This window comes from Mobula hypostoma, chromosome 18, assembly GCF_963921235.1.
Source record: "Mobula hypostoma chromosome 18, sMobHyp1.1, whole genome shotgun sequence".
NCBI lineage: Eukaryota > Metazoa > Chordata > Chondrichthyes > Myliobatiformes > Myliobatidae > Mobula > Mobula hypostoma.
In genome coordinates, this window is record NC_086114.1 from 56521102 (window position 1) to 56537320 (window position 16219).

General features: G+C 41.5%; 1 protein-coding gene across 3 annotated transcripts in view; it reads right to left on the bottom strand.

The window, feature by feature from the left end:
- LOC134358560 (fibrillin-1-like) overlaps positions 1-16219 on the bottom strand; it is a 462213-nt gene that overhangs the window by 248407 nt on the left and 197587 nt on the right. For all 3 annotated transcript variants that reach the window (XM_063070931.1, XM_063070932.1, XM_063070930.1), the window contains exon 9: positions 1316-1468. In XM_063070931.1, the coding sequence (XP_062927001.1) occupies positions 1316-1468 (153 nt within the window). The remainder of the gene's footprint in view (positions 1-1315; positions 1469-16219) is intronic.

Sequence of the window (16219 nt, forward strand, 5' to 3'; positions counted from 1 at the left end):
CATTACCATTCTGACATGTCAATCTATGGTCTCCTCTATTGCCATGATGAGGGCACTCTCAAGTTAGAGGAGCAACATCTTATATTCTGTCTGGATAGCCTCCAGTCTGACAACATGAACCTTGATTTCTCTAACTTACTGTAATTTCTTCCCCCCCCCCCCCAATTCTCTCTTTTTCATTCTCCATTCTGGCTCCCTTCTTACCCTTTCTCTTCTCTTCATCTGTCTATCATCGCACTCTGGTGCCTCTTCCTCCCTTTCTCCCATGCATCACTCTCCTCTCCTATCAGATTCCTTCTTCTTCAGCCCTTTAGCTTTTCCACCTGCACCTCCCAGCTTCTCACTTCATATCCCATCCATCACTACCTATCTTCCACCCCATGTGGCTTCACTTATCGCCTTCTAGCTTGTATTCCTTCCCCCTTTCTTTCCAGTCCTGATAAAGGGTCTTGGCCCAAAATTTCAACTCTTTAATCCCTTCCGTAGATGGTGCCTGACACCTTCTGAGTTCCTCTAGTATTTTATGCCTGTTACTAAGCAAGGTAATAATCATGGAAATGCCAGATTGAGATGCCAATCTTGTATTCCAAGAAAAAGGGACAGGTTGTGTGGGATGGTTGTTATCCACTTTTACTTTCTTCTTCATGGGCCAGATCAGCAAAGGTAATTGTCTTTATATGTGCAGCCTCTTCAAATAAGAAATTGGTTAAATTTCCTTATTTACCCTAAATTGTTTGCCAAAGGGCTAACTGCCTTATTGACCCTGTTCAGAGTTTTGCTAAGTGATAAGTGGTCCCCCTATTAGGTGGCACTGACACTGGACTGACATAATCAGCCTGTTTAACAGTGGGAAGACAGCCACATCTTGTGAAGGGTGAGCAATGTTGTACACCTCTCAGCTCCTGGTCCTATCTTCCTCACACCCATGATCTCTAGCATCAACACAGTCCTCCCAGTCTCTAGTGTCAACCAGGCTTTCACAATCTCCAATACCTTTCCAGTATTTTTTCCCTCCAGGCCAAACAACAGATAAAACCCCAATGCCTATCTTAAGTTAGGATAATGAAAGCAAAATCAGCAATATGTACAGGGAACAAGCAACTCAGGTTACCACGTAATGTGTATCTTTTTGAGTGGCCTGGGGATTCCTAGCTCCACTTTCCAAGCCACTCTATTGGCTAGGTGCATAATTTCAGGTCATACCTGATTCTTTCAAAAAGTCTAACTGCAGATAGATTCAACAGGCAGTAAGTCAGTAAAAATTATTTTTTTTACTGAAAAGTACAGAAATGATAAAAAGACAAACAAAACATACCAGTTCCACGCATTGCACACAATTCTGGAATCCTACCGGATGACCAACAGCGACCACTATCACAACAACACTGCATTTTGGTATATGGTCCTTGAAGTTCATTTGCACAACGCCCGTGAATCAGATAAGAATAGCAAATTCCAGTACGTGAATCTGTTGAAGAAAAAACAAGTACTTTTAATGTAAAGTAATGGAAGGCAAATAAGATTAAATATTTCATTTTCATTAAAATTTAGCCATAGCCATTTGATAATGCACAATAAATAACAGCTAGATAACCACAGGTCTTTCTAATTAATTGGTGTCACTTCAATAAAAATATAATAAATCCAAACTGTATTTTAGCATTCTACTTCTAATGAGTCAGGACATTAAACTGCCAAAGAAAAACATAAAGACACAAAATCATTTTCTGCCAATTCATCCTGCCCATTGCTCTCACCCATATCCATCATTCAAACATGGCAGATGGCAGAAACTAGCACCCTCCCCCACAGTACAAAACCAATTGGAGCTGTGGTCTTCAGCCATTCTGGTCCATTTCTGAATGAAATACCGGGTGTAATGCTTGGTCAGAGCCAAGAAATTGTTGCTGACCCACTGCTGCGCCCATCTAACATATCATTATAATGGATTGGATTTTTTAGACTTTGCTTTCTTCAAGCAAAATGAAGACCTCCACAATGATCAAACCAGTACCCTCATAAATGATACCTGGGCTGTTAAATAAGACCAAAAATTATAAGAACAGAATTAGGTCATTCAGTCCATGAGTTCAATTTGCCACTCAATCATAGCTGATTTTTTTCAACCCCATTCTCCTGCCTTCTCATAATCCTTAATTCCTTTACCAATCAAAAAAAAACTATCAATCTCTGCCTTAAATATACCCAATATCTTGGCCTCCACAGCCCTCTATGGCAACAAATTCCACAGATTCAACACACTCAGGCTGACAAAATTCTTCTTCATCTCCATTGTAAAGGGAATTCCTTTATTCTGAGGCGTGACCTCAGATCCTAAACTCTCCCACTAATGGAAATACAATGTTTAATACATTTTGGCTACACAAAGTTGTTTGCAGAGGATTGTACGATTGTTACCATTGTACTGTCTTTTTTAAAACTGGGTAAGATATAAACAATGTAATTAAGGCCAGTTAGTTTAACCTCAATGGTTGACAAGTTACTGGAAACCAATCTAAGGGATAGTGTGAAACTTCACTTACAAAGACACAGATTAATTGAGTTTAGTCAGCACTGATTCATTAAAGGAAGATTATGTCTGACTAGTTTGACTGATTTTTTTGTGGAGTAACAAGTCTGTTAATAAAAGCAGTTCAATTAACATGGTCTTCAGTAGAGACTTCAGTACAGCTTTTTACAAAGTATTATGTATGAAGGACAATTCAGAAAAATTAAAGCCCAGGGGAACTAAAGGAGAGTCGCAAATTAGATCCAAGACGATCTCAGTGGTACAAAGCAGAGAATAAAGCAGTTGTTAGGTAATTTTGTGAATGGAAGGCGTACTAGGATTCTACAGTACTCAAGCACTCAGTCCCTTGTTTTCTATATTTTCAAGATTTAAACTAAAATGCAGGGACATGATAAAGAAGTTTGTGGTGATTGATATAGAGAAGCAAAGTTTAGACTGGAGGAAATAATCGGTCCTCGGTTAGCTGGCTAAAAATGCTAATTAGAAATTAATCCAGAGAACTGTAATGTAAAGCACTTGGAGAGATGAAACAAGGTCGTGGAATATACAACAAATGGAAAGATATGAAGTGGCATGGACCTTCAAGTGTATGTGTGTAAATACTTAAATAAAAGGACAGGTCAATAAGGCAAATAAAAAGGCACACAATGTTCCTTCTTTCATTAAAGGCCCTATTTTCTTAGCAGATTGGTTAAAAGCAGGTGGAATATATTTAAAGTAAAAGCCAGATGAGGTGAAATATATTTTTCTTCATCAGTGAGTATTAGGGGCTTTGCACCTGCTATCTGTAAGTGTAACAAGCTTGACTCTCTCATCATATTTAAACATTACTGGAGCGTGTGCTTGAAGGGACATTTCCTAAGGGCAATGAACTTAATGTTGCAAGATAGGAGTATAATTTGGATATTTTTTTGACCAGCACAAACAAAAGAGTTAAATACCCTCTTTCTATGTTACAAATTTTCTACCTGTGGCCAAGAATGGAGAAAGAGACAATAACATTTTATATTTGTTTGAAATAAAGTATTTTTAGTGGTAGGTTATGATGGTATGATAATAGCAATACCTACTTCAGGCTGCTGTTTACTGACTATGACTCAGCGATCAACACAATTATACCTTCAGTTTTAATCAACAAACTCCAAAACCTGAGCCCCTGTACCTCTGCAAATGGATCCTTGACTTCCTCACTGGGAGAGCACAGTTTGTGCGGATCAAAAATAACCACTGCACTCCATTGACAATCCACACTGGTGTACCTCAAAAATGTGTGTTTGGCCCACTGCTCAAACGCCATCTATAAATGCCGACAACACAACTATTATTGGCATAATTTCGGATGGTGATGAGCAGGCATATAGGAGTGAGAGAGGTCAGCTGGTTGAGTGGTGTCACAGCAACAATCTTGCACTCAATATCAGTAAGACCAAGGAATTGATTGTGAACTTCAGGAAAGGAAAGCGAGGGAACACATACTTGTCATCATTGAGGGATCAGAAGTTGAAAGGGGGAGCACTTTCAAGTTCCTGGGTGTCAACATCTCTGAGGATCTATCCTGGGCCCAACATATTAATGCAACAGTGCCTATATTTCATTAGTTTAAGGAGAATTGGTATGTCACAAAAGATACTTGTAGATTTCTACAGATGTACTGTGGAGGGCATTCTAACCAGTTGCATCATCATTTGGTATGGAGGGGCCACTGTACAGGATCAGAAAAGGCTACAGAAGTTGTAAACTCAGCTATCTGCACCATGGGCACTAGGCTCCTCAGCATCCAGGACATCTTCAAAAGGAAATACTTCAAAAAGGCAGCATCCATCATTAAGGACCGTATTCACCTAGGAACTGTGCTATTTTCTAAACCAAGGAGGTGGTACAGGAGCCTGAAGATGCACCCTCAACATTGAAGGAACAGGTTCTTCCTTTCCACCATATGAATGGACAATGAACTCATGAACACTACCTCAGTATTTTTTCCTTTCTTTTTGCATCACTTATTTAATTTAATTTAATGAACTGCTACCACAAAACAACAAATTTCATGACGTACGCCAGTACTGTTAAACCAGATTCTGATTCTGAAGCAGAAGATGATTTCGGATAAATGAGATTTATTAAGTGAGAAGAATGACAGATGACTGAACAAAGAACTCAAAATACATCCCTTGAAATAACGGAAATGTATGAGTTTCTCAACACTAAAAAGGAAAGGTTAAGGTGGAGGCAAAATTTGGCAGAAATAGAAATGAGTGATGGATAGGATGAGGGCTTTAAAAAATTTATCAGATATTTTGTCAAGATTCTGAATGATCTTGATTAGCCTGTAACAATAGTCACAATACAGATGGATCCATGTCAAGGGTGTAGGGTCTGTAGCAGAGCCAAAGCAATAGTTTTGACCTTCCCTATACTAAACTGCAGGAAGTTGAAATTTATCCAGGATTTTGTGTCAAGAAAACTATCTGACAACACAGGGAGAGTACAAGGAAATGGTAAAGTGTCAGTATATACGCAGTATCTCAGAAAGAAATAGCAATATGGAATTTATGAAACTGGATGCTTAATCCAGAGATATGGACTAATAATTCACTACATCTATGTTTAGTGCTGTTTGAGAACTGGAATTCAGGCTTAGAAAAGTCTTAAAAAGATCACTTAGTAATATCAACATTTGAAAATAAAAGTGAAGTTATTAATGAGTCACAAGGAAGTTGGAACTCATACTAGATTGCCAATATCCTTTAGGAAAGCAAAACTGACCTCCATGGAATCCATGTGTTATTTCTTAACCAAGAAATGCATTTAGTTGCATTTAACCATAACAAGTTAAAGGTAAAAGCCTATTTCACCTTCTTGGGACAGCTGGAGGTTATGTAACAAATACCAATACACACGGATTAACTGAAACTGTCAGATTGGAGATGAAAATTTGGAGAAGGGAATTAAACTTCTGCTAGGGAGGCACCATTTACAAGAGAGGTAACTATGAATACCTACTGGAGATTATGTGATATTTCACAAGTGTGGGTTACATAGCTATGGACATAATATGATCAACTACAATTAGCTCCAGGGAAGTAAAAAGCACCAACATAGCAGTTACACAGATTATAACTTAAGATCTACATTAATCCTCAATCATAGCCTTTATCTTAATCATGCTTAAGAAATATGATTAATACAGTGAACCGAAGATGACTAATAAATCAAAGTTTATGAAAGGGAATCAGCTGATCAGGAATCAAATGAAAAGAGACGATCAAGAAAACTGACTAGATATCAAAATATAAAATGAGTTTGCTGAAAGCACCTTGGAACTTGACAATCCAGAAATTGGAAACTTCACATAAGTAAATATTAATTTCAAAAAACTAGTAACACACTTACAAGTTGAATTCTGATACTGGCGATCTTAGTAGCTTAGAAAAAACTAGAGGTGAAGTAGCATATATATTTCAAAAAACTACTTGTATAAGGCAGCAAGTTGTTCCAGAATAATACTTCACAACAAGCATCTATTTTTTTCATATGGAGAGTTACATCATACTGCAAAACTGGTATAGCACTGGTCAATGATAGAAGGTATATTGTCTTATATTTTATTGCTCTACCAGTAAGAACAAGGAAGTGCTGAACCTGCTTTATAAATGTTAAGATTGTTAACCCATGAGAGTTTTCTGAAGTTAAACAATAGGAAGTTATTCTTCAAATAATTGTTTAAGATTAAAATGCAGGTCCTTATTTGAACCAATGATCATATTGCACAGGTATAAAGCAAACTATAGATGATTTATTTATTTAACCTTTTCCTCCCACATAAATACTGTACAAGTGAACTTTATTCCATATCTTGGATTTTTGAACAGGAATTTGTGAATTCCATAAGGACAAATTTCCATAACTCAAACAGTTTATTTTCTTCATTTCAGGACATTCATTAATCTTTAGATTGGCCATTGCAAATATAGCACCTATTTGACCAAACTTCGTTTAATTAGTAAGTTTTAGAACAGTCCTGCTGAACCTAAACAAAGATAAAAACATATGCAACTGTTCCAGCATTTGTTACCAATCTAATAGCATTGAAATTATATCACAGATTTGTGTGCAAAAATGCTTCTAAACACCAGATTGCTTTGTATTGTAAGAATGAGACTACCCAGTTGACAGTTATAATTGCCCCAATTACAACAAAAGTGATACCTAAGAATAAATATTATGGGTAAATATAGCAACAGTTTTCATTCAAGACATTCCAGTTGCCCAGAAGATATTAACTGACATTTAATACCTATTTATCCAGTCAACTTTTATGCTAGCATTGTGGTTAGATTATTCGACTATTACCAAAAATCTGAATGGCCCAGAGACGGCATGGTAACAGTCAGTGTAATGCTATTACAGTGCCAGCGACCCAGGTTCAATTCCACCATTGCCTGTAAGGAGTTTGTATGACCACAAGGGTTTCCTCCAGATGCTCCAGCATCCTCCCATATTCCAAAGGTATTAATTGGTCACATATTGACATGGCTGTTTGGATTGGAAGAGCCTATTACCTTACTGTATTTCTAGAAACATCCTAAGAAGATACAAGATTAAATCCCACTTTAACAGCTGGAGAGTGTAAATTCAGTTAATTATACCACCCAGACAATCTGAAATTGACCTAGGTATTCAATTTGTACAAGCAAATTGACAATCCAGAAATTGGAAATTTCAAGTAAATAAATATTAATTTCAAGAAACTAGTAACACTATTACAAGTTCAATTCTGATATTGGTGATCTTAGTAACTCAGAAAAAACTAGAAGTGAAATAGCATACATATAGATAAACATAGAAACATAGAAAACCTACAGCACAACACAGGCCATTCGGCCTACAGAGCTGTGCTGAACATGTCCTTACCTTAGAAATTACCTAGGGTTGCCCATAGCCCTCCATTTTTCTGAGCTCCATGTACCTGTCCAGGGGTCTCTTAAAAGACCCTATCGTATCCGCCTCCACCATCGTCACTGGCAGCCCATTCCATGCACTCACCGTTCTCTGAGTAAAAAACTTACCCCTGACATCTCCTCTGTACCTACTTCCAAGCACCTTAAAACTGTGCCCTCTTGTGCTAGCCATTTCAGCCCTGGGAAAAAGCCTCTGACTATCCACATGATCAATGCCTCTCATCATCTTATACACCTCTATCAGGTCCTCTGCCGCTCCAAGGAAAAAAGGGTGAGCTCACTCAACCTATTCTCATAAGGCATGCTCCCTAATCCAGGCAATATCCTTGTAAATTTCCTCTGCACCCTTTCTACGGCTTCCACATCCTCCCTGTAGTGAGGCGACCAGAACTGAGCACAGTACTCCAAGTGGGGTCTGACCAGGGTCCTATATAGCTGCAACATTACCTCTCGGCTCTTAAACTCAATCCCACGATTGATGTAGGCCAATGCACCGTGTGCTTTCTTAACCACAGAGTCAACCTGCACAGCAGCTTTGAGTGTCCTATGGACTTGGACCCCAAGATCCCTCTGATCCTCCACACTGCCAAGAGTCTTACCATTAATACTATATTCTTCCATCATATTTGACCTACCAAAATGAACCACCTCACACTTATCTGGGTTGAACTCCACCTGCCACTTCTCAGCCCAGTTTTGCATCCTTTCAATGTCCCGCTGTAACCTCTGACAGCCCTCCACACTATCAGCAACACTCTCAACCTTTGTGTCATCAGCAAATTTACTAACCCATCCCTCCACTTCCTCATCCAGGTCATTTAGAAAAATCACAAAGAGGAGGGGTCCCAGAGCAGATCCCTGAGGCACAGCACTGGTCACTGATCTCTATGCAGAACATGATCTGTCTACAACCACTCCTTGCCTTCTGTGGGCAAGCCAGTTCTGGATCCACAAAGCAATGTCCCCTTGGATCCCATGCCTCCTTACTTTCTCATTAAGCCTTGCATGGGGTACTTTGTCAAACGCCTTGCTGAAATCCATATACACTACATCTACTGCTCTACCTTCATCAATGTGTTTAGTCACATCCTCAAAATACATATATATATAGTTTGAAATATTTATTTCAAAAAATTGCTTTTGTATAAGGTAGCAAGTTGTTCCAGAATAATACTTCACAACAAGCATCCCCATCATTTTCAAGTTCCCCTAGTATTTTCAACCAAAAAGGACTACCTCACTCACTAAATACCCGTTTGTTTCTTTTCCTAATTCAGTTAGTTTTTCTAATTTCAGAGGATGATCAGGACTGTCTACCACAATCACACTCACAGAATAACATTTTTCAGAAAACTACTTCATCACAATTGCAAGGCATTGGTAAAATAGACTCCTACAGTACATTTATAGTGTTATACATTGATTCTAGATCACATGGAGTCCAATGGCATTAAATCAAACACAAAAGAAGAAACATCCTACTGATTGCTAACTATTGCCCTCTCCTGGAAGAACCACAGAGACCAACAAAGGCACAAAGTGCACTCAGTAAGACTTCAGTACCAATTAATACTTAAAGGCGTAGAGGTCTGTTACTGTTGTTGTGCCAATGAACACAAGGAATAAACAAACTCTAACCTAAGTGCAACTGCTGTTACATGTACAATCCTTCAAGCACTCTTCCATTTTCACCCTAATGGTAGTGCCACATTATATATGTAATGTGCCACCACCATTGACATACATACAGAAGATACAAGAGATTGCAGCTGCGAAATCTTGATGCAGAGTCTTGATCCAAAATACCAACTATGCCTTTGCCTTCACAGGTGGTCCTTGACCTAATGAGTTTCTCCAGCAGTTTAGTTTTTTGCTGAACTAAACTAAGTTTCTGAGGCACTAACGCAACTCAGTAGTAACAAAATGAATATGACTACAATTTAGACTGTGATAGCCTGGCATATTACCCCCTCTATCATTGTCATAAAAACAAAGTACCAAACCTAGTTGTAACCAGCACGATTGTAGAAAGACAAAGCACACCTATGAATGGGCTTTCAACATGAAGAAAATTCAGTATGATATTTCATTCTGTGAAAGCATATAATAAGCAAAGCTATAACCAACAGGTCAAATCAAAACTCTACAGCATTGCCATATCCAGTCTGGACAATAAAATGAAAGAGAAGAAGAGGAGGCTCCAAGAACATCAATGTAGTGCCAGTGAGAAAGAGACAACTGAAACACTTGCAGCCATCTCTAGTGAAAAAAAAATTCAATGATCATATTCATCTCAGCTTCCTTCTGAGAGCCACACCATCACAGATGCTATTTTCCATCAATTCTGATGTTCTCCACATGCTGCAAAGGAACAACTTACAGTAGTGGATACAACAAAGGTTATTGGGTGAAATAGTGCTCCAGAAGTAACCACAGCAGTGGGAGCAGAGCACTGTGAAGAGGTTTCTCACAGGTTGGCGATGCTTGTTCAAAAAGAGAGCTTCAAAGGCTTTTGGTCATTGCAGAGGCCTTATCAGCAGAGGGAGCAGAGAACTGCACACTAAATAAAAGTACAGGATGGACAAGTGGAGTGGCCATTGTCGAGAGTAGGCCAGTGGTGAGAGTGGAAGCGTCAGGCTTTGGCTCAAAGGAGGCTTCGGCTCGGAGGAGGTGTTGGATCTGGGTAAGCTTCTGTTAAAGTTTTCTTTTTTGTTTTTCTCTTGCTGTACCTGGTATAGTAAATGGCAATTGTGTGTTCTTCATGCGGATGCAGCCAGGGATCCCAGGGAGCTATATCTGCGTGACTTGCATGCAGCTGCAGCTCCTTGAAGACTGTTTTGGGAATCTGGAGCAGGAGCTGGATGACTTTTGGCTTATACAGAAGAGTGAGGAGATAATTGATCAGAGTTACAGGGAAGTAGTCACCTTGAAGTTGCAGGATGCGAGTAGCTGGGTGACTGTCAGGAGGAATGGAAATGTAAACAGGCGGTTAGAGCAGAGCACACCAGTGGCCATTCCCCTCAAAAATAAGTACACCGCTTTGGATACTTTTGTGGGCGTGACCTTACAGGGGAAATGCCACAGTGACCGGATTACAGGTACTGAGCATGGGTCCATGGTGCAGAAGGGAAAGAGAGAGAAGAAGGGAGTGGTAGTGATAGGAGACTCAACAGTGAGGGAAACAGACAGGAGATTCCGTGGACGTGAACGGGACACCCAGATGGTATGTTACCTCCCAGGTGCCAGGGTCAGGGACGTCTCAGATCGCATCCACAACATTTTGGAGAGAAAGGGAGAGTGGCCAAATGTCTTAGAGACATAGAAACATAGAAAACCTACAGCACAATACAGGCCCTTCGGCCCACAAAGTTGTGCCAAACATGTGCCTACCTTAGAAATTACTAGGCTTACCTATAGCCCTCTATTTTTCTAAGCTCCACGTACCTATCCAAAATTCTCTTAAAAGACCCACCCTATCGTATCCGCCCCCCCACCACCATTGCCGGCAGCCTATTCCACGCACTCACCACTCTCTGAGTAAAAGACTTACCCCTGACATCTCCTCTGTACCTACTCCCCAGCACCTCAAACCTGTGTCCTCTTGTGGCAACCATTTCAGCCCTGGGAAAAAGCCTCTGACTATCCACGTGATCAATGCCTCTCATCATCTTATACACCTCTATCAGGTCACCTCTCATCCTCTGTCGCTCCAAGGAGAAAAGGCTGAGTTCACTCAACCTATTCTCATAAGGCATGCTCCCTAATCCAGGCAACATCCTTGTAAATCTCCTCTGCATCCTTTCTATGGCTTCCACATCCTTCCTGTAGTGAGGCGACCAGAACTGACCACAGTACTCCAAGTGGGGTCTGACCAGGGTCCTATATAGCTGCAACATTACCTCTCGGCTCCTAAATTCAATTCCATGATTGATGAAGGCCAATACACCGTACGCCTTCTTAACTAAAGTACAGAGTCAACCTGCACAGCTGCTTTGAGCGTCCTATGGACTCAGACCCCAAGATCCCTCTGATCCTCCACACTGCCAAGAGTCTTACCATTAATACTATATTCTTCCATCATATTTGACCTACCAAAATGAACCACTTCACACTTATCTGGGTTGGACTCCATCTGCCACTTCTCAGCCCAGTTCTGCATTCTATTAATGTCCCACTGTAACCTCTGACAGCCCTCCACACTATCCACAGCACCTCTAACCTATTGTGTCATCAGGAAACTTACTAATCCATCCCTCCACTTCCTCATCCAGGTCATTTATAAAAATCACAAAGAGTAAGGGTCCCAGAACAGATTCCTGAGGCATTCCACTGGTGACTGACCTCCAGGCATAATATGACCTGTCTACAACCACTTTTTGCCTTCTGTGGGCAAGCCAGTTCTGCATCCACAAAGCAATGTCCCCTTGGATCCCATGCCTTCTTACTTTCTCAATAAGCCTTTGATGGGGTACCTTATCAAATGCCTTGTTGAATTCCATATACACTACATCTACTGTTCTTCCTTCATCAATGTGTTTAGTCACATCCTCAAAAAATTCAATCAGGCTCGTAAGGCACAAACTGCCCTTGACAGAGCCATGCTGACTATTCCTAATCATATTATACCTCTTCAAATGTTCACAAATCCTGCTTCTCAGGATCTTCTCCATCAACTTAACAACCACTGAGGTAAGACTCACTGGTCTGTAATTTCTTGGGCTATCTCTACTCCCTTTCTTGAATAAAGGAACAACATCCACAACCCACCAATCCTCCGGAACCTCTCCCGTCCCCATTGATGATGCAAAGATCATTGCCAGAGGCTCAACAATCCCCTCCCTTGCTTCCCACAGTAGCCTGGGGTACATCTCATCCGGTCCCGGCAAGTTATCCAACTTGATGCCAAAAGCTCCAGCACATCCTCTTTCTTAATATCTACATGCTCAAGCTTTTCAGTCTGCTGCAAGTCATCACTACAATCACCAAGATCTCTTTCCGTAGTGAATACTGAAGTAAAGTATTCATTAAGTACCTCTGCTATTTCCTCCGGTTCCATACACACTTTCCCACTGTCACATTTGATAGGTCCTAATATTTTACCTCTTATCCTCTTGCTCTTCAAATACTTGTAGAATACCTTGGGGTTTTCCTTAATCCTGTCTGCCAAGGCCTTCTCATGGCCCCTCTGGCTCTCCTAATTTCCTTCTTAAACTCCTTCCTATTAGCCTTATAACCTTCTAGACCTCTAACATTACCTAGCTCTCAGAACCTTTTGAAAGCTTTTCCTTTCTTCTTGACTAGATTTATTACAGCCTTTGTACAGCACGGTTCCTGTACCCTACCATAACTTCCCTGTCTCTTTGGAACATACCTATGCAGAACTCCACACAAATATCCCTTGAACATTTACCACATTTTATCCGTACTGTTCCCTGAGAACATCTGTTTCCAATTTAAGCTTCTAATTTCCTGCCTGATAGCCTCATAATTCCCATTACTCCAATTAAACATTTTTCTAACTTGTCTGTTTCTATCTCTCTCCAATGCTATTGGAAAGGAGATGGAATTATGATCACCATCTCCAAAATGCTCTCCCACTGAGAGACCTGACACCTGACCAGGTTCATTTCCCAATACCAAATCAAGTACACCCTCTCCTCTTGTAGGCATATCTACCTATTGTGTCAAGAAACCTTCCTGAACACACCTCACAAACTCCACCCTATCTAAACCCCTTGCTCTAGGGAGATGCCAATCGATATTTGGGAAATTAAAATCTCCCATCATGACAACTTTGTTATTATTACACCTTTCCAGGATCTGTTTCCCTATCTGCTCCTCGATATCCCCGTTACTATTGGGTGGCCTATAAAAAACACCCAGTAAAGTTATTGACCCCTTCCTGTTCCTAACCTCCACCCACAGAGACTCCATAGACAATCCCTCCATGGCGTCCACCTTTTCTGCAGCTGTGACACTATCTGATCAACAGTGCCACGCCCCCACCTCTTTTGCCTCCCTCCCTGTCCTTTCTGAAACATCTAAAACCCAGCACTTGAAGTAACCATTCCTGTCCCTAAGCCATCCAAGTCTCTATACTGGCCACCACATCATAACTCCAAGTACTGATCCACACTCTGAGCTCATCTGCTTTGTTCACAACACTCCTTGCGTTAAAATAGACAAATTTCAAACCTTCAGTCTGAGCACGTCCCTTCTCTATCACTTGCCTATCCTCCCTTTCGCAGTGCCTACAAGCTTTCTCTATTTGTGAGCTAACCTTCTCTTCCCGAGTCTCATCAGTTCGGTTCCCACCCCCAACAATTCTAGTTTAAACTCTTCCCAGTAGCCTTAGCAAACCTCCCCACTAGGATATTGATCCCCCTGGGATTCAAGCGCAACCCGTCCTTTTGGTACAGGTCACACCTGCCCCAAAAGAAGTTCCAATGATCCAGAAATCTGAATCCCTGCCCCCTGCTCCAATCCCTCAGCCACGCATTTATCCTCCACCTCATTCTATTCCTAATCTCACTGTCGCGTGGCACAGGCAGTAATCCCAAGATTACTACCTTTGTGGCCCTGCTTCTCAACTTCCTTCCTAACTCCCTGTAGTCTTTTTTCAGGACCTCTTCCCTTTTCCTACCTATGTCATTGGTACCAATATGTACCACGACCTCCGGCTGTTCTCCCTCCCACTGCAGGATATCTTGGACGCGATCTGAAACATCCCGGACCCTGGCACCTGGGAGGCAAACTATCATCCAAGTTTCTTTCCTGTGTCCACAGAATCGCCTGTCTGACCCCTAACTATAGAGCTCCCTATCACTACTGCCTTCCTCTTCCTTTCCCTACCCTTCTGAGCCACAGGGCCAGACTCTGTGTCAGAGGCACGGCCACTGTTGCTTCCCCCAGGTAGGCTATCCCCCCCAACAGTACTCAAACAGGAGTACTTATTGTCAAGGGGTACAGCCACAGGAGTACTCTCTAGTGTCTGACTCTTCCCCTTTCCCCTCCTGACTATGACCCACTTGTCTGTCTCCCGTGGCCCTGGTGTGACCACCTGCCTATAACTCCTTTCTATCACCTCCTTGCTCTCCCTGACCAGGCAAAGGTCATCAAGCTGCATCTCCAGTTCCCTAACTCGGTCCCTTAGGAGCTGCAGTTCGACACACCTGGTGCAGATATGGCCGTCCGGGAGGCTAAGAGACTCCAGGACCTCCCACACCTGACACCATAGAACCATAGAAACTACAGCACAGAAACAGGCCCTTTGGCTCTTCTTGGCTGTGCCGAACCATTTTCTGCCTAGTCCCACTGACCTGCACATGGACCATATCCCTCCATACACCTCCCATCCATGTATCTGTCCAATTTATTCTTAAATGTTAAAAAAGAACCCGTATTTACCACCTCGTCTGGCAGCTCATTCCATACTCCCACCACTCTCTGTGTGAAGAAGCCCCCCCTAATGTTCCCTTTAAACTTTTCCCCCCCTCACCCTTAACCCATGTCCTCTGGTTTTTTTCTCCCCTTGCCTCAGTGGAAAAAGCCTGCTTGCATTCACTCTATCTATACCCATCATAATTTTATATACCTCTATCAAATCTCCCCTCATTCTTCTACGCTCCAGGGAATAAAGTCCTAACCTATTCAACCTTTCTCTGTAACTGAGTTTCTCAAGTCCCGGCAACATCCTTGTAAACCTTCTCTGCACTCTTTCAACCTTATTTATATCCTTCCTGTAATATGGTAACCAAAACGGAACACAATACTCCAGATTCGGCCTCACCAATGCCTTATACAACCTCATCATAACATTCCAGCTCTTAAACTCAATACTTCGATTAATAAAGGCCAATGTACCAAAAGCTCTCTTTACGACCCTATCTACCTGTGATGACACTTTTAGGGAATTTTGTATCTCTATTCCCAGATCCCTCTGTTCCACTGCACTCCTCGGTGCCTTATCATTAACCCTGTATGTTCTACGTTGGTTTGTCCTTCCAACGTGCAATACCTCACACTTGTCAGTATTAAACTCCATCTGCCATTTTTCAGCCCATTTTTCCAGATGGTCCAAGTTCCTCTGCAGGCTCTGAAAACCTTCCTCACTGTCTACTACACCTCCAATCTTTGTATCATCAGCAAACTTGCTGATCCAATTTACCACATTATCATCCAGATCATTGATATAGATGACAAATAACAATGGACCCAGCACTGATCCCTGTGGTACATCACTAGTCACAGGCCTCCACTCAGAGAAGCAGTTCTCTACCACCACTCTCTGACTTCCTCCTTCGAGCCAATGTCTAATCCAATTTACCACCTCTCCATGTATACCTAGCGACTGAATTTTCCTAACTAACCTCCCATGCGGGACCTTGTCAAAGGCCTTACTGAAGTCCATGTAGACAATATCCACTGCCTTCCCTTCATCCACTTTCCTGGTAACCTCCTCGAAAAACTCCAACAGATTGGTCAAACATGACCTACCACGCACAAAGCCATGTTGACTCTCCCTAATAAGCCCCTGTCTATCCAAATGCTTGTAGATTCTGTCTCTTAGTACTCCCTCCAATAACTTACCTACTACTGATGTTAAACTCACCGGCCTATAATTTCCCGGATTACTTTTCGATCCTTTTTTAAACAACGAAACAACATGAGCCACTCTCCAATCCTCCGGCACTTCACCCGTAGACAGCGACATTTTAAATATTTCTGCCAG